Raw genomic sequence first — 22,500 nt, forward strand, 5'->3', positions numbered from 1 at the left:
ACTGAAACTCTCCCAGCTCTCCTTGTACTCTGCTTCTTTCTCCTGCTTCTCGGGCCGGACGTTCTGACCGCTCATGAACCCTCTCCTGAAGCGTGGACGTCGATCCTGCTGCTGCGGCCGGAACCTGCCACACAGATCGAGATACACGTGAGGTCATTAAACACACACCTGAACCATGTTCCTGCAGGACACAAACTCTTACACACACACACACACACACACACCCCTGCAGACAGGAGTGTTCCTCTACTACACTAGACTTTTTATATTACCTGATTTCTGAAACGAGTAACAAAAATAAATAAATGAAAATCACATCGAAAGAATTCAAGAATTCACTGCACAGGGTGTACACAATGTACTCTCTTCCTAAGAAAAATAAATTTCAGCCACAATAAAAATGTATATAAAAATAGAAATTAAATTAAAATGAAATTAAAAGTAAATTAAAATTAAATTAAATAAATACAATGAAAAATAATATAAAATTAAAATAAAATTAAAATAAAAAAATAAAGTAAAATTAAATTAAATAAAACGGAGACCCCTATATTTTGTTTACACATTGGTTAAAAAATTGCTTATAAAACTGGTGCAGAGAAAAAGCAGATAAAAGCAAGGAAAAAAAAAAAACATTCATCTTTAATTAATTAAAAATGTTAATTGTTGGTGTGTATAAAAGCAACAAAAAACACATTAAATAGGAAAAGAATCAGCTTCCGAGTGGTAAGAGTGACTCCGACACACAGTCCTCACACACTCCTCACACACTGACCGGACCTCACCTGAGCATCTCCACCACGTCCTCCAGCAGGTACTCCTTCACAGGGTAGGTGTGACCCGGGATGTGGATCATGGGGCATTTATCTACGTGGAGGATCAGAGAAAAGGAGGCAGCGTTATTCCGAGGTTTGCTCTGTTTAACGCTGGGATTCTCGGCCGCTGGGTGGATTAATCGATCGTTAGCTTCCTTTGACATCCTACAGAGACGCTTTCATGAGGCGCCGGGGCTGATGGGAAAGCGGGAGACGTTCACGCTGATCATATATATCGTTAATCAGAGTAGAATCCGTCATTAGACGCTGTTCTGCATGACAGCTGGACAAAAAGATTGCCCGGGACGGCGTTTTATTTCTCTACACGGGAGAATGTTCAAATTGGTGTAGAAATTAATTTCCCTTTCAGTTTTCTGCTTTTTTTATTATAGGAGAATCAAACTGATTTTCCGATCGCACTCTGCAGCCTCACTCCGAGGCTTCGAGGTTTGAGTCGAGGTTTCTTCCTCGTCAACGTCTTGCTCAGAACATCTGAGACAAAACTCAACGAAGCTGCTGATGGATGTTAAAATAAAAATGTTAAAATATAATTAAACAAAAAACCTGAATGAACTGGAATGGAAAATGCTAGAAATTGTGATAGGGACATATGCAAAAACTTAATTATATTTCAGTTCAGAAAAAACAACAACTTTATTTTAAATAAAAAATAAAAGAAAAATAAATAATAATAAAATAACTTAATGAGGAAAAAAATGTTTTTTTTTTATTTATAGTTATATTAATTCATTGATTTCAATTTTTTATCCTGTGCTTGCCATTTTAATAATTCAAAATAAAAAGAAAGAAATAAAATAAGAAATATATTTAAATAAATGAATAAAATTAGAATAAAAAAATAAAGTTCCATCATAACAGCATTTTTTTGGTCACAACAAACTAAAAAAAGTGTGTGAACTGTTTCATGAAATTTATTTATTTTTTAAAAATTAATAATAATAATAATAATAATAATAATAATAATAATAACATAAAAATCACTGCTGCTCCGTTACCATGGTAACTAGGCAAAGCATCACCAGAAAGAGTATAGCTGGAAAAAAATAATTTGATAAATAAATAAAATAAATAATAAAAATAAATAATATTATAAAATATAATATTTATATTATTTATATTTATATTTATAAATTTATAAAATATTTACATTTTATATTTTATATTTACACATTTATAAAATAAAATAAATAATAAAATAAATAAATAAAATAAATTAAAAATAAATTAAAAATAATTTGTGTGTGTAACATGTCTGGTCAACACTGTCTCACCGAAGTACTTGCTGAACTTTTCGGCGTTGAGCGTGGCGCTCATGAGAACCACCTTGAGATCGTCTCTGTGGCTCAGGAGATCCTTCACGATGGAGAGGAGGACGTCTGAGTGCAGACTGCGCTCGTGGATCTCATCTAGAACCAGGTGACTGATGCTGGATAAACACCTGGAATACACACGCACATGACAGGAGAGTGTGTGAGTGTGGGAATGTGTGTGTGTGTGTGTGTGTAAATGTACGCAGAAAAATATATAAAACACTAAAACAACTACTAGTGCAGAGAAAACTGCATGCTGATTTAGAGTGCAGTGTGTGTGTGTGTGTGTGTGAGAGAGAGAGAGAGAGAGAGAGAGTGAGTGAGTGTGAGAAAGAGACAGAGAGAGAGAGTGAGTGAGTGTGAGAAAGAGACAGAGAGAGTGAGTGAGTGTGAGAAAGAGACAGAGAGAGAGAGTGAGTGAGTGAGTGAGTGTGAGAAAGAGACAGAGAGAGAGAGAGAGAGAGAGAGAGAGTGAGTGAGTGTGAGAAAGAGACAGAGACAGAGACAGAGAGAGAGAGAGAGAGAGAGAGAGAGAGAGAGTGAGCAAGCGTGCGAGTGTGAGACAGACAGAGAGAGACAGGGAGAGTGAGTGTGTGTGTGTGTGTGTGAGTGTGTGTGTGTGTGTGTGTGAGTGTGTGAGTGTGTGTGTGTGTGTGAGTGTGTGTGTGAGTGTGTGTGTGTGTGTGAGTGTGTGTGTGTGTGAGTGTGTGAGTGTGTGCTACAGATCATTTGTCTCTCTTTAGGCCATTAAATGAAGGTTGTGCAGAGACAAACAATGAGGAACCTCGAGGTATCTCAATAATCAGAAGTTAACAGCAGTGTGTGTGTGTGCGCGTGTGTGAGAGTGTGTGTGTGTGTGTGTGTGTGTGTGAGAGAGTGTTTTATTGTTGTCATTATTTACTCTAATGCGACTGTGTGTGTTTAAACAAGTGTGCGTTGGTAATCCAATCAGCAGCAGGCACATGGTAGAGTGATGTAAATAAGTTTCCGAGAGAGGAGAACACTTACGGATCCGAGCGCAGCCACTGAAGAATAATTCCCGTTGTACAATACAGCACCGAGCCTTGTTGCCGTGGCAACCGGCTGGATCGCAGTGCCCGGAGGATGATGAGCGCATGGCCCGGCGTCGTGACGTAAAGCGGGGAAAAAACACGGCAAGGTTTTATTACAAATCTCCATCAAAACATGTTCACACAACGTCACGAAGACTGGTTAGAAACACCTCGGCTCTGTGCTGCCTGGACATCAGGAGACGCTTCACCTCTCACACTGACCAGAGGAAAACCTCCTGAAGTTCTAACTCCATAAACATCTCCATAAACAGAGAGGAGCGAGAGAACCAGGACAGAGAAAAGGTTTCAGTTGAATTGTCCCTCCGCAGTTCAGTCTCACTGCAGCAGCAGAATTCATTAAAGAGCAAACACTACACTGTACACTGACCAGTACACTACCCACTGCCATACACAACACTGTACACTGACCACTGCCATACACAACACTGTACACTGACCAGTACCCTACACAACACTGTACACTGACCAGTACCCTACACAACACTGTACACTGACCAGTACCCTACACAACACTGTACACTGACCAGTACACTACCCACTGCCATACACAACACTGTACACTGACCACTGCCATACACAACACTGTACACTGCCCAGTACCCTACACAACACTGTACACTGCCCAGTACCCTACACAACACTGTACACTGCCCACTGCCATACACAACACTGTACACTGCCCAGTACCCTACACAACACTGTACACTGCCCAGTACCCTACACAACACTGTACACTGCCCAGTACCCTACACAACACTGTACACTGCCCAGTACCCTACACAACACTGTACACTGCCCAGTACCCTACACAACACTGTACACTGCCCAGTACCCTACACAACACTGTACACTGCCCAGTACCCTACACAACACTGTACACTGACCAGTACACTACACAACACTGTACACTGCCCAGTACCCTACACAACACTGTACACTGACCAGTACACTACCCACTGCCATACACAACACTGTACACTGCCCAGTACCCTACACAACACTGTACACTGCCCAGTACCCTACACAACACTGTACACTGCCCAGTACCCTACGCAACACTGTACACTGCCCAGTACCCTACGCAACACTGTACACTGCCCAGTACCCTACGCAACACTGTACACTGCCCAGTACCCTACGCAACACTGTACACTGCCCAATACCCTACGCAACACTGTACACTGCCCAATACCCTACGCAACACTGTACACTGCCCAGTACACTACCCACTGCCATACACAACACTGTACACTGCCCAGTACCCTACGCAACACTGTACACTGCCCAATACCCTACGCAACACTGTACACTGCCCAATACCCTACGCAACACTGTACACTGCCCAGTACCCTACGCAACACTGTACACTGCCCAGTACCCTACGCAACACTGTACACTGCCCAGTACCCTACGCAACACTGTACACTGCCCAGTACCCTACGCAACACTGTACACTGCCCAATACCCTACGCAACACTGTACACTGACCAGTACACTACCCACTGCCATACACAACACTGTACACTGCCCAGTACCCTACACAACACTGTACACTGCCCAGTACCCTACACAACACTGTACACTGCCCAGTACCCTACACAACACTGTACACTGACCAGTACCCTACACAACACTGTACACTGACCAGTACACTGACCAGTACCCTACACAACACTGTACACTGCCCAGTACCCTACACAACACTGTACACTGCCCAGTACCCTACGCAACACTGTACACTGCCCAGTACCCTACGCAACACTGTACACTGCCCAGTACCCTACGCAACACTGTACACTGCCCAGTACCCTACACAACACTGTACACTGACCAGTACACTACCCACTGCCATACACAACACTGTACACTGACCAGTACCCAACACTGTACACTGACCAGTACACTACCCACTGCCATACACAACACTGTACACTGACCACTGCCATACACAACACTGTACACTGACCACTGCCATACACAACACTGTACACTGACCACTGCCATACACAACACTGTACACTGACCAGTACCCTACACAACACTGTACACTGCCCAGTACCCTACACAACACTGTACACTGCCCAGTACCCTACACAACACTGTACACTGCCCAGTACCCAACACTGTACACTGACCAGTACACTACCCACTGCCATACACAACACTGTACACTGACCACTGCCATACACAACACTGTACACTGACCAGTACCCTACACAACACTGTACACTGCCCAGTACCCTACACAACACTGTACACTGCCCAGTACCCTACACAACACTGTACACTGACCAGTACACTACCCACTGCCATACACAACACTGTACACTGACCACTGCCATACACAACACTGTACACTGACCAGTACACTACCCATTGTTTTACACACACCCACACAATAACACTGCTACACACACACCCACACACACAATAACACTGCTACACACACCCACACAATAACACTGCTACACACACACCCACACACACACACACACACACACAATAACACTGCTACACACACACCCAATAACTCTGCTACACACAGACACACTGCTACACACACACACACACAATAACACTGCTACACACACACACACAAAATAACACTGCTACACACACACAAAATAACACTGCTACACACACACAAAATAACACTGCTACACACACACACACACAATAACACTGCTACACACACACACAAACACACACAAACACAATAACACTGCTACACACACACACACACACAATAACACTGCTACACACACACACACACAAACACAATAACACTGCTACACACACACACAATAACACTGCTACACACACACACACAATAACACTGCTACACACACACAATAACACTGCTACACACACAATAACACTGCTACACACACACACAATAACACTGCTACACACACACAATAACACTGCTACACACACACACAATAACACTGCTACACACACACACTGCTACACACACACTGCTACACACACACACACACAATAACACTGCTACACACACACACACACACACTAACACTGCTACACACACACACACACACAATAACACTGCTACACACACACACAATAACACTGCTACACACACACACACAATAACACTGCTACACACACACACAATAACACTGCTACACACACACACAATAACACTGCTACACACACACACACAATAACACTGCTACACACACACACAATAACACTGCTACACACACACACAATAACACTGCTACACACACACACACACACAATAACACTGCTACACACACACACAAACACACAATAACACTGCTACACACACACACACACACAATAACACTGCTACACACACACACACACACACACACAATAACACTGCTACACACACACACAATAACACTGCTACACACACACACAATAACACTGCTACACACACACACACACAATAACACTGCTACACACACACACACAATAACACTGCTACACACACACACACACACACACACAATAACACTGCTACACACACACACACACACAATAACACTGCTACACACACACACACACACACACACACAATAACACTGCTACACACACACACAATAACACTGCTACACACACACACACACAATAACACTGCTACACACACACACACAATAACACTGCTACACACACACACACACACACAATAACACTGCTACACACACACACAATAACACTGCTACACACACACAATAACACTGCTACACACACACAATAACACTGCTACACACACACACACACACACAATAACACTGCTACACACACACAATAACACTGCTACACACACACACAATAACTGCTACACACACACACACACAATAACACTGCTACACACACACAATAACACTGCTACACACACACACACACACAATAACACTGCTACACACACACACAATAACACTGCTACACACACACACAATAACACTGCTACACACACACACAATAACACTGCTACACACACACACAATAACACTGCTACACACACACACACACAATAACACTGCTACACACACACACACAATAACACTGCTACACACACACAATAACACTGCTACACACACACACACAATAACACTGCTACACACACACACACACAATAACACTGCTACACACACACACACACACACACACACAACACTGCTACACACACACACACACAATAACACTGCTACACACACACACACACACACACACAATAACACTGCTACACACACACACACACACACACAATAACACTGCTACACACACACACACACAATAACACTGCTACACACACAAACACACAATAACACTGCTACACACACAAACACACAATAACACTGCTACACACACACACACACACACAATAACACTGCTACACACACACACACACACAATAACACTGCTACACACACACACACACAATAACACTGCTACACACACACACACACACAATAACACTGCTACACACACAAACACACAATAACACTGCTACACACACAAACACACAATAACACTGCTACACACACAAACACACAATAACACTGCTACACACACACACACACACAATAACACTGCTACACACACACAATAACACTGCTACACACACACAATAACACTGCTACACACACACACACACAATAACACTGCTACACACACACACAATAACACTGCTACACACACAAACACACACACACAATAACACTGCTACACACACACACACACACACACACACAATAACACTGCTACACACACACAATAACACTGCTACACACACACACACACACACAATAACACTGCTACACACACACACACACACACAATAACACTGCTACACACACACACACACAATAACACTGCTACACACACACACACACAATAACACTGCTACACACACACACACACAATAACACTGCTACACACACACACACACAATAACACTGCTACACACACACACACACACAATAACACTGCTACACACACACACACAATAACACTGCTACACACACACAATAACACTGCTACACACACACACACACAATAACACTGCTACACACACACACACAATAACACTGCTACACACACACACACACACACACACACAATAACACTGCTACACACACACACACACACACAATAACACTGCTACACACACACACACACACACAATAACACTGCTACACACACACAATAACACTGCTACACACACACACACACACAATAACACTGCTACACACACACACACACAATAACACTGCTACACACACACACACACACTAACACTGCTACACACACACACACACACACACACACAATAACACTGCTACACACACACAATAACACTGCTACACACACACACACACAATAACACTGCTACACACACACAATAACACTGCTACACACACACAATAACACTGCTACACACACACAATAACACTGCTACACACACACACACACACACACAATAACACTGCTACACACACACACACAATAACACTGCTACACACACACACACAATAACACTGCTACACACACACACAATAACACTGCTACACACACACAATAACACTGCTACACACACACAATAACACTGCTACACACACACACACACACACACACACAATAACACTGCTACACACACACACACAATAACACTGCTACACACACACACAATAACACTGCTACACACACACAATAACACTGCTACACACACACACACAATAACACTGCTACACACACACACACACACACACACACAATAACACTGCTACACACACACACACACAATAACACTGCTACACACACACAATAACACTGCTACACACACACACACACAATAACACTGCTACACACACACACAATAACACTGCTACACACACACACACACAATAACACTGCTACACACACACACACACACACACACACACACACAATAACACTGCTACACACACACACACAATAACACTGCTACACACACACACACAATAACACTGCTACACACACACACACACAATAACACTGCTACACACACACACACACACAATAACACTGCTACACACACACACACACACACACACACAATAACACTGCTACACACACACAATAACACTGCTACACACACACACACACACACACAATAACACTGCTACACACACACAATAACACTGCTACACACACACAATAACACTGCTACACACACACAATAACACTGCTACACACACACACACACACACACAATAACACTGCTACACACACACACACACACACACACACAATAACACTGCTACACACACACACACACACACTCCCTCTTCCTCTGTACAGTAAAGTATGTGGATCTTTTCTTGTGTGTAAAATTTGAACAGTTTAAATTCAGTTTTAATTCCATCCTTTATTTACTGCATGAATGCAGCACTTCATAAACACTACAACTGCTTCATTCTGATGCTGCAGCTATCCATCTCTCCATCTCTCCATCTCTCCATCTCTCTCTCTCTCTGTTTATTTCTGACTCTCCTGGACTCTCTCCCTCTCTCTCCTAACACTCATTTAGCCTTTCATCCTCTTATGCTATTCACCTCTTTCTATCTCTCTCTCCTCCTCCTCCTCCTTCACTCTCTCTCTCCTCCTCCTCCTTCACTCTCTCTCCTCCTCCTCCTCATCCACTTACTCTCTCTCTCCTCCTCCTCCTTCACTCTCTCTCCTCCTCCTCCTCATCCACTTACTCTCTCTCTCCTCCTCCTCCTTCACTCTCTCTCCTCCTCCTCCTCATCCACTCTCTCTCTCCTCCTCCTCACTCCTCTCACCTCCACCTCCTCACCACTCCACTCCTACTCACTCTCTCACCTCTCCTCCTCCTCCCTCATCCACTTCTTACTCTCTCTCTCCTCCTCCTCCTTCACTCTCTCTCTCCTCCTCCTCCTTCACTCTCTCTCCTCCTCATCCTCATCCACTTACTCACTCTCTCCTCCTCTTCCTTCACTCTCTCTCTCCTCCTCCTCCTCCTTCACTCTCTCTCTCCTCCTTCACTCTCTCTCCTCCTCCTCCTTCACTCTCTCTCCTCCTCATCCTCATCCACCTTCTACTCCTCTCTCTCCTCTCTCCTCCTCCTCCTCCTCTCTCTCTCTCCTCCTCCTCCTCATCCACTTACTCTCTCTCTCCTCCTCCTCCTCACTCTCTCTCTCCTCTCTCCTCCTCACTCTCCTCCTCCACCTCCTCCACTACTCTCTCTCCTCCTCCTCACTCTCTCTCTCTCCTCCTCCTCATTTACTCACTCTCTCCTCCTCCTCCTCCTCCTCCTCATTTACTCACTCTCTCCTCCTCCTCCTTCACTCTCTCTCCTCCTCCTCATTTACTCACTCTCTCCTCCTCCTCCTCCTCCTCCTCATTTACTCACTCTCTCCTCCTCCTCCTTCACTCTCTCTCCTCCTCCTCCTCATCCACTTACTCTCTCTCCTCCTCCTCCTCCTCCTCCTCCTCCTTATTCACTTACTCTCTCTCTCCTCCTCCTCCTCATTTACTCACTCTCTCTCCTCCTCCTCCTCATTTACTCACTCTCTCCTCCTCCTCCTTCACTCTCTCTCCTCCTCCTCCTCATCCACTTACTCTCTCTCCTCCTCCTCCTCCTCCTTATTCACTTACTCTCTCTCTCCTCCTCCTCCTCATCCACTTACTCTCTCTCTCCTCCTCCTCCTTCACTCTCTCTCCTCCTCCTCCTCCTCCTCATCCACTTACTCACTCTCTCTCTCCTCCTCCTCCTTCACTCTCTCTCCTCCTCCTCCTCATCCACTTACTCACTCTCTCTCTCCTCCTCCTCCTTCACTCTCTCTCCTCCTCCTCATTTACTCACTCTCTCCTCCTCCTCCTCCTCATTTACTCACTCTCTCCTCCTCCTCCTCCTCATTTACTCACTCTCTCCTCCTCCTCCTTCACTCTCTCTCCTCCTCCTCCTCATCCACTTACTCTCTCTCCTCCTCCTCCTCCTCCTCCTCCTCCTCCTTATTCACTTACTCTCTCTCTCCTCCTCCTCCTCATTTACTCACTCTCTCTCTCTCCTCCTCCTCCTCCTTCACTCACTCTCTCTCCTCCTCCTCCTCCTTCACTCACTCTCTCTCTCCTCCTCCTCCTCATTTACTCACTCTCTCTCCTCCTCCTCCTCATTCACTTACTCTCTCTCTCCTCCTTATTCACTTACTCTCTCTCCTCCTCCTCCACTCTCTCTACTCCTCCTTTTTTCACTCTCTCTCCTGCTTCTCCTCCTCCTCCTTCTTCACTCACTCTCTCTCCTCATCCTGCTCCTCCACTCTCTCTCTCCTCCTTCTCCTTCAGTCTCTCCTTCTTGGCTTTTCCCCTTTCTCTCCTCACCTTTTCATCTCTCCTACTTCTCTTTCCCTCTCTTTGCTCCTCTCCCAATCTCTCCTCCTCCTCTACTCTCTCTCCTCCTCTCTCACTCTCTCTCCTCCTCTCTCACTCTCTCTACTCCTTCGAATATTGCAGAGGCTCTAACAAACCCCTGCACCGAACAGGATCTAAAGAGCAATTCGGGGACCGTGATTCAAAACGCTCACCTCTGCAGACGGATCTGATACCCGCAGGACTTCCCCTCACCCACAGACTCCGCCCTCTCCGCCGCCACCCTCTCAGCCACCTGCACACACGTGTGACGTGACGTTAATCATCACACGTTCATCACAGCATGAGTCCTGAGCCGTGTGACACTTGATGGCTAATCTCACACACCGAGATGGCGCTGATGCGTCGTGGCTGTGTGCACACCACCCTGCAGAGCGAGCCCATGCCACGCTGGATGTAGTCGTCCAGGATAAACTGCGTCACCTGCGTGGTTTTGCCGCAGCCGGTTTCTCCGCTTACCACCACCACGCGGTTGGCCTGGATCAGCTTCACCAGCTCCTGCACTCACACACACACACACAATATGATACACAAGAACAAGACTACCTTCTCCCATACACACACTCATTTAATCCTTTAATCTTTACCATGATGGACAAATGAATCTAAAAGCGAGGACATGCATGTTTACCTCTCTCATGCTGTAGGAAGGCAGCTTCTCTCGAAACGTCTAGAACGAGAAGGACGAGGCGAGTCAAACACGGCTCATCGGTCATATATTATCTGATCGAGACGACAGAAAAGATAAAAAGCAAAACCATGTCTCGGTTTCTCTCACCAGCATTTCCAGATATTTAGAATTCTGTCTTTTGCCCTGAAGGTCACTTTTCAGCTCTTCATCCAGTGAAGGCTTCCGACTGATCTCCTGCACCAGGTACTCCAGCTCTCTATCCACGTGCTCCTCCTTTATGTTAGTCTTTTCCTCCACCTCCTCTTCCTTCACCTTGACCGCCTCGATTTTAGCCACTTTCACCGTTTTCTGCGGCTCTTCTGGAGGATCGTCGCCGTCGAAGTAGCTGAGAGTTAAAGAGAAAGCCGTACAGTCGGGCAGAATTAGTAAAACGGTGAGTGATGGCACTCTTGGAAAATAATCAATAATGGATCTCACCTGTGGCCGCTCGGTTCCGGCTTCATCTGGCGATACGGGGGGACGGACGGCTCGTGGTCACGGGACGGGTCTCTCTGGACCGAGTTCAGCAGTTGTGTGATGTGCTGCTCTCTCGACTCATCCATCTGCACTACGGCTCTCTAAGAATGAAGAGAAAAAATACGGCTAGGAATAAAACACTTATCCGTGCTGTTTGGAGAAAATACTTGATATGATACGAATTCCCATAAATTCCCATATATTCCCGTTAATTCCCATACATTCCCATACATTCCAGTTAATTCCCATATATTCCCATAAACACTTATCTGTGCTGTTTGGAGAAAATACGAAGCTCATTTATATTTGATGTGATATGATCCAGTTTCTGTGTGTTTGTAGGACTCAAGTAATGTGTGTTTCCCAGAGCAGGTGGATGCTGGAGGTGATTATATAATCGTACCTTCTCCTAAACTGCCGTTAGAAAATTCAGAGTCATGTCAGGATCCTGTGATCTGGATGAATAAGTTCTGTTTTATTTAATCCTACTGCAAAGAAATCCTTTAAAATGAAACAATAAAGCCAGTATACACCACTGGGAATATTGTTTTTGAAGGATCAGACAGACAGACAGACAGACAGACAGACAGACAGACAGATAGATCTCTCTCCTCCTCCTTCACTCTCTCTCTCCTCCTCCTTCACTCTCTCTCTCCTCCTCCTTCACTCCCTCTCTCCTCCTCCTCCTTCATTCCCTCACTCCTCCTCCTCCTTCACTCCCTCACTCCTTCTTCTCTCCCCCTCTCCTCCTCCTTCACTCCCTCTCTCCTTCTTCTCTCCCCCTCTCCTCCTTCTCTCCCCCTCTCCTCCTCCTCTCCCCCTCTCCTCCTCCTCCCCCCCTCTCCTCCTCCTCCTTCACTCCCTCTCTCCTCCTCCTCCTCCTCCCTCCCTCTCTCTCCTCCTCCTTCACTCCCTCTCTCTCCTCCTCCTTCACTCCCTCTCTCCTCCTCCTCCTTCACTCCCTCTCTCCTCCTCCACCTTCAGTCCCTCTCTCTCTCCACCTCCTCCTTCTTCACTCTCTCATTCTCTCTCTCTTCCTCCTCCTCCTCCACTCTCGTGCTCCTCCTCCTTCACTCTCTCATCCTCCTCCTGCACTCTCTCATCCTCCTCCTGCACTCTCTCATCCTCCTCCTGCACTCTCTCATCCTCCTCCTGCACTCTCTTTCTCCTCCTCCTTCAGTTCCTCTCTCATCCTCCTTCACTCTCTCTTCTCAGCCTCCTACTCCTTCACTCTCTCCTTCTCCTTCAAACTCTCTCTCTCCTACTCCTTCCCTCTCTCTCCTCCTCCTCCTTCACTCCCTCTCTCCTACTCCTTCCCTCTCTCTCCTCCTCCTCCTTCACTCTCTCTCTTCCTCCTTCCCTCTCTCTCTCCTCCTCCTTCACTCTCTCTCTCCTCCTCCTTCACTCTCTCTCTCCTCCTCCTTCCCTCTCTCTCTCCTCCTCCTTCACTCTCTCTCTCTTCCTCCTTCCCTCTCTCTCTCCTCCTCCTTCACTCTCTCTCTCTTCCTCCTTCCCTCTCTCTCTCCTCCTCCTTCTCTCTCTCTCTCCTCCTCCTTCACTGTTTTGTCTTTGCTCTGGTTGCACTTTAAGTAGCTAGGACAAACTTCTGCCCCTATCTCTGTGTTGTTGTTTCTGTTAGTAATTCTATGTTGTATGTTTCTGTAGCCCCAGAGTCCTGGAGAAACGTTGTGTCATTTCACTGTGTACTGCGCCAGCTATATGTGGTTAAAATGACAATAAAATCTTCTTGACTTCTTCTTCATCCCAATGGGAAATGTATCTGTGTGGACTGTGAAGATGTAAACATTTTAATTAGATTTTCTAATGCTGTGTTTGTAAATATAATGGAGTAAAGCTGCTCACCGACTTCCTCTCGGCTTCTGCACGCTTCACTCCCCCCCATTTGGCGTACCACAGTCCGATCTCTCTCCCTTTCAGGTGTGGTGGATGTCTCCCTCGGCCCCCTCCTCCTCCTCCTCCTCCTCCTCCTCGAGGATGCTCATCCCGGTCTTCCCATTCGGAGCTCCACCGTTGTCTTCCTCCTCCTCCTCGATTCTGCTCATCCCGGTCTTCCCATTCGGAGCTCCATCGTTGTCCTCCTCCTCCTCCTCCTCCTCCTCCTCCTCCTCTCCGGCCCCTTCCTCTCCCGTATCCATAACTCATCCCGAAAACCAGCACTGTCTCTTATTCACCACAATAACGGAACACGACGCTTTTCTCTGACTCGGGCATCCAAAACAAGAGGCACCGTGCTCAAAGTCCACTTTGTTTCAGTACGAATCAAAGTCTTATTACACCTAACCTTCAGTCAGAACACAAATATATAATATCTAAATAGAAAAATCCCTCCAAAACGTGCACACCATCATTTTCGATCTATATCCAAGCCGGCTTCATGGCGCATACAAATGGCGTAGTCAAACGTCCGGGTTCTGGCGACGTTTGATGACGAAGTGACGGAGGATTGGCTCGCGCTTGTGGCTCGAGTTAAATAGCGCGTATTACCACGCGCTGCTGATAAAATGTAGTGTTGGGGGCGGGGTTGTTGTTGTTGTTACCACACAATAATATTTATAATAATAATAATAATAATAATAATAATAATTTTGTACATTTCCCATCAGGATGAATAAACTATCTATCTATCTATCTATCTATCTATCTATCTATCTATCTATCTATCTGTCTGTCTGTCTATCTATCTGTCTGTCTGTCTATCTGTCTGTCTATAAAGACAGACTTAAATTTGTTGTCTGTTTTTATTTAAGTTCTATTTTGATTCTATTTTCATGACATAGACAAAAAAGCATTTCACAGCATGCAGTACTGTGTGTGGTTGTGTATCTGATGGGGAAATATTTTGCCTGTGTATTGTGATTATCCCAGAAATAAATCCCCAATTCCCATCTGGTGTTGCCCAAAGGAGCAGGATTCCCTTCTGTGTCTGGTTTCTTCCTTATTCCATTCCTTTCCACAGTCACCTCTGACTTGCTCATTGAGAATCTAACCATGAATTTCTGTAAAGCTTCCTCCCAAACTTTGGCCTGCCGGTGTTACACTGCTCCTAGGTGTGCCTGAGTGTGTAAAATGTGTTTGGATGTGATATACAGGGTATTTTCTTTCTTTAGACTTATCTACAGAAATACAGACGATGTTCCTCGTTTAAAGGTCAGCGTGTGTGCTCTTCCTCAGGATGCTGTCTCACCGTCAGAGTGCATTATGAAAGAGCAAAGAGCAGCAAGACCATGTTGTGAACTTTCCATTCAGTGGCTTACTCTACACTCCACATGATTGATTGCAAACGATGGCTGTAGCGCTTTAGGCTAACGCTCTGACATGTTTATTACACCCTTCTGTTATTATACCCCAACCCACGTTAAAGTGCTAAGTGCTACTTCTGTGTCGTGTCACCTCAGGAAATTTTTACTTCAGGAAAGAAACACGTTTTAAGGTCTTTTGCCGAAGGAAATTAGTTTGTTGTTGTTTTTAATCGATAAAAAAGCAGTGGCTGTGACAGAGAATGCTCTTTAATATTCATCTCACATTAAAAACAACACTCAGGCACTAATTGCATTTTTATATGGCTGTATATTTAAGAAAAAATGAAAATAAAAAAGCCTGCAGCAGTCTATCCCATGACTGCACATGTGCGATCATGTGTCTCTGCTCTGCTTACAGAAAAAGCCATAATTCTAACTACCACTGTTGTTCCCGTCTGCATCCAGAGTCAAGTCTTCAGGCGTTTGTCCTGATGTTCAAGCTCTAATTGGTCCATATTTACCCCACTGGCCCCATGGTTAAATCCGAGAGCTTGTAGCAGGCGTTAATTGGGTGGTTGTGAGCGCTGGCTTTCTCCTGGGATGAGAGGAGAGTTAATTAGCAGTCAGCAGGACCAGGAGGTAAAGACAGCACTGGGAAGCCTTGTGCAGTTCTATTTAGCAAAGCTCAAGATGCCATAGTGAAATATTAATCAGATCTTTTAATACAACAATGTTTGAAACCTGGAATCCGCTACTGTCACTGCCAGAGCGTTCGAATTCCATTTATTAGAATTTTGTGCAACCCTGTTGCCTCACAGCAATTAGGTCCTGGGTTTAAATCCCAGGTTTGAACAGGCAGGGGCCTTTATGTGTGGAGTTGAGCCTGCGTGGGTTTACTCCGGGTACTCTGGTTTCCTCCCACAGTCCAAAAACATGTACATTAGGTTGATTGGTGATTCTAAATTGCCCGTAGGAGTGAGTGTGAGTGTGTGCGGTTGTCTGTCTATATGTGTGGCCCTGTGATGGACTGGTGATCTGTCCAGGGTGTACAAACAAAACAAAAAATTATAGTTTTGTTGCACTTATCTGTGCTTAAATGCTTTTTGGCAAGTGTTTGTACATTCACGCGTCAGCTAGTGAGTACAGTACATGTGTACAGAATTAAGATTGTAATGTGTGAAGGAAGAGTGTGTGTGTGTCTGTGTGTGTGTGTGTGTGTGTGTACAAGTCGCTGTAGCCAAATGACTCAGCGGTGCTGTTAAAAGCCTGACAGTTGTCCTTGTCGTGGTTTTTGTTCCTTTCACTCTCCTCACTGTTAAACCGTCTTTAGGCTCAGGCTACATGACAAGCTGTCCTGTTTGAATCGCTTCCTTCCTGGAACTTGTGCAGTAATTGGCACCGATGTCAATCTCTTGGTCCCTCTTCCACCCCTTTTCACTCTCTTTTTCTCCCATTAGTGGTTTTAAAAGGACTTTCAAAACAAATGTTGGTTGATTGTACAGAGGAGGTGCTGCATGGAGCGATGGTGTGATGAGGGGAGTGTCACAAACGTCCCAGAAATCAGACCTCATTAGACCAGATTAGACCTTATCAAAACACCCAAGGGTCATTTTTCTATATATTATATTGTACTTCCAAATCTGGTGTAGAAATTATAGCAGTTTTCCACATGATATTACATTTATCCAGTACTAAGATATAAGGTTAATGATGATCCATTTTTATCTGAATTCAGATTTTCTCTTCTGCCTCTCAAGTGTTATGAAGGCCTGTATTTTGTATTTCATTACCAAAAAAAAAGACTAGGCATCTATTACACTCTGTATAAAGAGTTCATTCAGATTCAGAATTGTTGGCTCCCTTAATAAAAATGAGTAAGAAAGGTTATGAAAAGATGGAGAAGTCGCTCTAGCGCAGCCGAGTGAGAGCCGGGCTTCCTGGAGTGAATGTGGCCTTCAGGGCTGAACTTCTGTGCGAGCGTGGACTCAGTTTTCATTTTTTTTTTCTGAAGGAAAGAATAATCTAACTCTCAGTGTTGGAGAAAAGCAATAACGTCGAACCTGTGGTTTAAAACTCTGGTTTAAAACTCCGTATAGATATAAGATATAAGTATAGATATAAGATATAAGACAATAGATCTACATTTCTCCTCAGAAAACAGAAGAAGTGTCAAGCATAAAGGACTAAATGTTCTGAATCGTATCACAACAATATTAAAATGAAAGAAAAAAAAGTGTTTGGAATACTACTTATCATTAAAAGACAGTGAAAATATAAATCAGTAGATTACTATAAGGCTACATAACATGGGTATAATGCAAAAGAATGCAGGAGAAATATTTATTGCTTCTAATCACTGCTAGTTCCTGTTTTTTATTTGCTGCTAGTCACTGCTAACGTGCTAACTGCTGCTAATCGTTGCTAGCCAATGCTCGTGTCTGCTAATCGCAGCTAATTGCTGCTAATCGCTGCTAACTGCTGCTAAATGCTGTTATAATGGCTGTCAGTGGTCTTATCAATGGTCTGAAGAGATTTGGCTGAACTTCGCACATCTCTGCTGTAAAATTGGGCTAAATAAACCCTCATTAGCAGAGTAGTTGTAATCACAGTGAGATAAAAACACAACCATCTTGTGATGATGATTTTAATTGTACTGTTCAGGGAGGATTTGATTGCAAATAAAAGGGCCAGTGGAGATGCTCTTATGTGAAGTTATTTTTTCGTGTCTGGTTTAACTCACTTAGTCATTTATTTATCCATGTTCAGGGGATGCTTTCTAATTAATTAAAACCTAATGAATAAAATGACATTTCTGAGAACAAACAAATCAGCTATGTTAATTAAAAGATATCAAAGTTGGATATACACTGACCGGGCATAACATTATGACCACCTGCCTAATACTGTGTTGGTCCCCCTTTTGCTACCAAAACCCATCATGCACTGTGTATCCTGACACCTTTCTATCAGAACCAGCATTAACTTCTTCTTCAGCAATCTGAGCAACAGTAGCTCATCTGGATCGAATCACACGGTCCAGCCTTCACTCCCTCCGTGCCTCATTGAGCTTTCGCCGTCCATGACCCTGTGTCCGGTTCACCACTGTTCCTTCCTTGGACCACTTTTGATAGATACTGACCACTGCAGACCAGGAACACCTCACAAGAGCTGCAGTTTTGGAGATGCTCTGATCCAGTCGTCTATCCACCATCACAGTTTGGCCCTTCGTCAGTCTCGCTCAAATCCTTACGCTTGTCCATTTTTCCTGCTTGTAACACATCAACTTTGAGGACAAAATGTTCACTTGCTGCCTCTAATATATCCCACCCACTAACAGGTGCCATGATGAGGAGATCACTTGTTATAATGTTATGCCTGATCGGTGTAATAAAAATAACCTGGTTGGCCTGGTCAAATTATTTTGTTTGAGTGGGATTAGAAATTCTCCAAACACTCCACACCCAATCTGGCACAATATGATGGGCTTTCTGGGTTTTCTTTAAGATACCAGAGTTTCAATATGATATATCTTAGAGCAGTTTCACTGTGAGACAGACTAGACTTTATCATCTTTTTTATTACTCGGTGTCATTTGCCCTGAGAACCCAGTCCATTGAGTGTGAAAGTGTGAAAGCTGAGCTCCAGATCCAGACATCTGATACCTGGTCCTCTTGAAAATGGTGGTCTGGGAATTGCTTTCACCTAGCCGTGATGTTTCAGTCGTCCACGTGTGTGTCAGTTATAAGTAACTTCCTGTTTTAAGTATCATTACAGCAGGGAAAGTATTATTATATTCAGCAGAGGAATTGGAACACCATGCTGATATAAAACCAGACTTTTATAATCCAGAAGCTCTGTAATGATTCTGTTAGAACTGTGCGTACCTGCACTGTGATACTTCTTAGTTCTGACTGCAGGATAAAAAAAATTCTCCTTCTCCTTGATTCTGGCTCCTTGTTTGCAGATATTCCTGTATAATGACTCTTCCTTTTTATCTGATGCCTGCTGGTGTGAGTTTGTCCATCTGCACGAGAAACAATGAGACTGAGGCACTGAGATGAATCGGTGGAAATTCTGAGAAATGGTATGAGGCTGTTTTTTTTTTTTTTTTTTACTTCAATTGAATTGTGATTATGAATTATGAATAGAAAGAAATGTAGAAGCCATGTTTTGAAAGAGAGAAGGATGAAGGGGATAAAATGTAGAGGAGAATAGGGAGAGAGAGAGAGAGAGAGAGAGAGAGCAAGAGTGAAAGAAAGACAGACACAGAGACAGAGAGCAAAAGAGAGAGAGAGATTGAGCAAGCAAGCAAGGGAGAAAGAGAGAGAGAGAGAGAGATTGAGGAAGCAAACAAGGGAGAAAGAGAAAGAGAGAGAGACAAACAGAGAGAGAGATACAGAGAGAGAGAGAGAGAGAGACTGTATTGACTGTGGCAATACTGTACATGTATATGCCGATAAAGCTTACTGAAATGGAAATTGAAATTGAGAGATTGAGCAAGCAGTCAAGAGAGATATAGTGAGAGAGAGAGAGAGAGAGAGAGAGAGAGAGTGAGAGAGAAAGTAGAATGAACCTACGAGTCAGTCATGATAAACCCTGTATGCTGGATACATGTGATGGTCAAATCCCATATGTATCTCTGTCTCAATCTGTCTCACACTCTCTGTTTCTCTCTCTCTCTCTTCCACACACATACACACATACACACACACACACACACACACACGCACACACACCCTGCGGCTGTTAAAATGCCAGCTCCTCTCTGACTGACCTGGAGGAATTTCTCCTCCTCGATGCTCCTACATGCTGAAATAAAGCACTGAATAGAATCAGTAATGATGCAGCAGGCTGATCTGTACGCTGGAAGCTTTTAGGCTTCAGTGATGAGCAGTTCTGTTAATATTGTGTATTAAAATCTCAAAAAACTGTGTAGAGTGACACGGTAATACATGTATTTAAATAGAAATAAATAAACGCCTTCATCTTAACACCTCTGTAAAGCTCTTTCTTTCTTTCTTTTCTTTTTTTTTTGCTAGAGACCTAGTTGCGTAATTTCTTTTCACTGTTAGGCACAAATTATCACACACACACACACACACACACGACTCCTACACATGACAGGTCTTCAAATTCTTCACAGTTCAATAGGAAATCCTTAATTGCAGTATTTCTTGGCATCAAGCTCACATTTAATGCCAAAAAACCTCCACATTTCTGAATTAATTCAATCATCTTTATATCATTTAAAGATTTAGGAATTTGTGTTAATTCTGTAATGAACTCAGAAATCATGCTGACCTTATTTACATTTACATTATTTACTGTCCAGTGTCACCCAAAATGAGGATGAGGTTCCCTTCTGAGTCTGGTTCCTCTCAAGGTTTCTTCCTCATCGTCATCATCATCTCAGGGAGTTTTTCCTTCACCACCGTCACCTCAAGTCTCTCATTAGAGACAAATGTTAGAGATAAACAATAACTTAACTTTAAATATATGTTTCTTATGTTCTGTAAAGCTGCTTTGAGACAATGCCCATTGTTAAAAGAGCTAAACAATTAAATTGTATTGAAATTGGACGTCACAGTGTTGCTGAATTCTCAAATCTGATTCAGGGTCAGAATATATGCTTTGGTTTAATATACAAATGCCGTCCCTTACAAATTTCCGGCTTAAGAATTGAAATTTTTAAGAAATTTGAACCGGCTAAGTCGCGTGTACGTCCGGCAGCCGTTCAAAACTTGTTAGCGTCAGTGGAAAGCCAAAGCGAAGCTTAAGTGAATCGAGTGTATGAATTTTTTCAGTCAGTGAAAGCTGTTTGGAAAGAGTCAACCCACGATATCAACATGTGTTCAGCATGTGTTCACAAAGATTCATGATTTTTCGGGTGTTTTTTTGTTGACCGATCAGTGGTGTGGGCGGTCTGTTCTATTTTTAGCCCAAGCTTTGTGGCACGACTTCCTGTGAGGAGCCTTGACATGGAATGCTTGGCTCGGGTCAGTTCTTTGTGAGCAGCCATACAGTTTCCATACGCTTCGTATTGGTCATATTTTTGTGTGGCTGGAACGGATTATCTGCATTTACGTTATTTCTTATGAGAAAATTCTCTTCACTATACAAATTTTCACCTCAGGAACCTCAAGGTTCCTCTGTATCTGTGCGGATCAGACAGTAGCTCGGACTGTAACAAGAGGTTTATATTAAAGCACACGTTCTGATAAATAGTAATAGTTTCTATAGTAACAGCGTATACTCAGGGATTTACACACCGGATGCTCTGTATATATTCTAATATCCCGGATTTTTAAACAGTGCCCTTGCTGGTTAGTCAGATATAACGTATAATCGCTGATGTGGTGATGTTTGTTGTTGTTGTTCTGAGGGGTTTATGGAACATTTATGAAAGAAGGCTTTGTAACACTCTCACTTTGTGAAATTTCCAGCACAGGAAAG

The 22,500-nt window shown here is 43.8% G+C and overlaps 1 protein-coding gene across 1 annotated transcript in view; it reads right to left on the reverse strand.

Annotated features, from left to right (window-relative positions):
* The window catches only part of dhx36 (DEAH (Asp-Glu-Ala-His) box polypeptide 36), a 50,998-nt gene extending 35,789 nt beyond the window's left edge, over window positions 1-15,209 (reverse strand). The window contains exons 1-10 of the mRNA XM_058387456.1: window positions 14,651-15,209; window positions 12,749-12,888; window positions 12,419-12,656; window positions 12,272-12,310; window positions 11,968-12,138; window positions 11,796-11,875; window positions 3,155-3,229; window positions 2,108-2,274; window positions 786-867; window positions 1-124 (exon numbers count right to left, since the gene is read on the reverse strand). The exon at window positions 1-124 is cut by the window's left edge and continues 17 nt beyond it. Coding sequence (XP_058243439.1) covers window positions 1-124; window positions 786-867; window positions 2,108-2,274; window positions 3,155-3,229; window positions 11,796-11,875; window positions 11,968-12,138; window positions 12,272-12,310; window positions 12,419-12,656; window positions 12,749-12,888; window positions 14,651-14,950 — 1,416 coding nt within the window. The 5' untranslated portion in view covers window positions 14,951-15,209. The remainder of the gene's footprint in view (window positions 125-785; window positions 868-2,107; window positions 2,275-3,154; window positions 3,230-11,795; window positions 11,876-11,967; window positions 12,139-12,271; window positions 12,311-12,418; window positions 12,657-12,748; window positions 12,889-14,650) is intronic.
* Window positions 15,210-22,500: the final 7,291 nt, after the last annotated feature.

This window comes from Hemibagrus wyckioides, linkage group LG04, assembly GCF_019097595.1.
Source record: "Hemibagrus wyckioides isolate EC202008001 linkage group LG04, SWU_Hwy_1.0, whole genome shotgun sequence".
NCBI lineage: Eukaryota > Metazoa > Chordata > Actinopteri > Siluriformes > Bagridae > Hemibagrus > Hemibagrus wyckioides.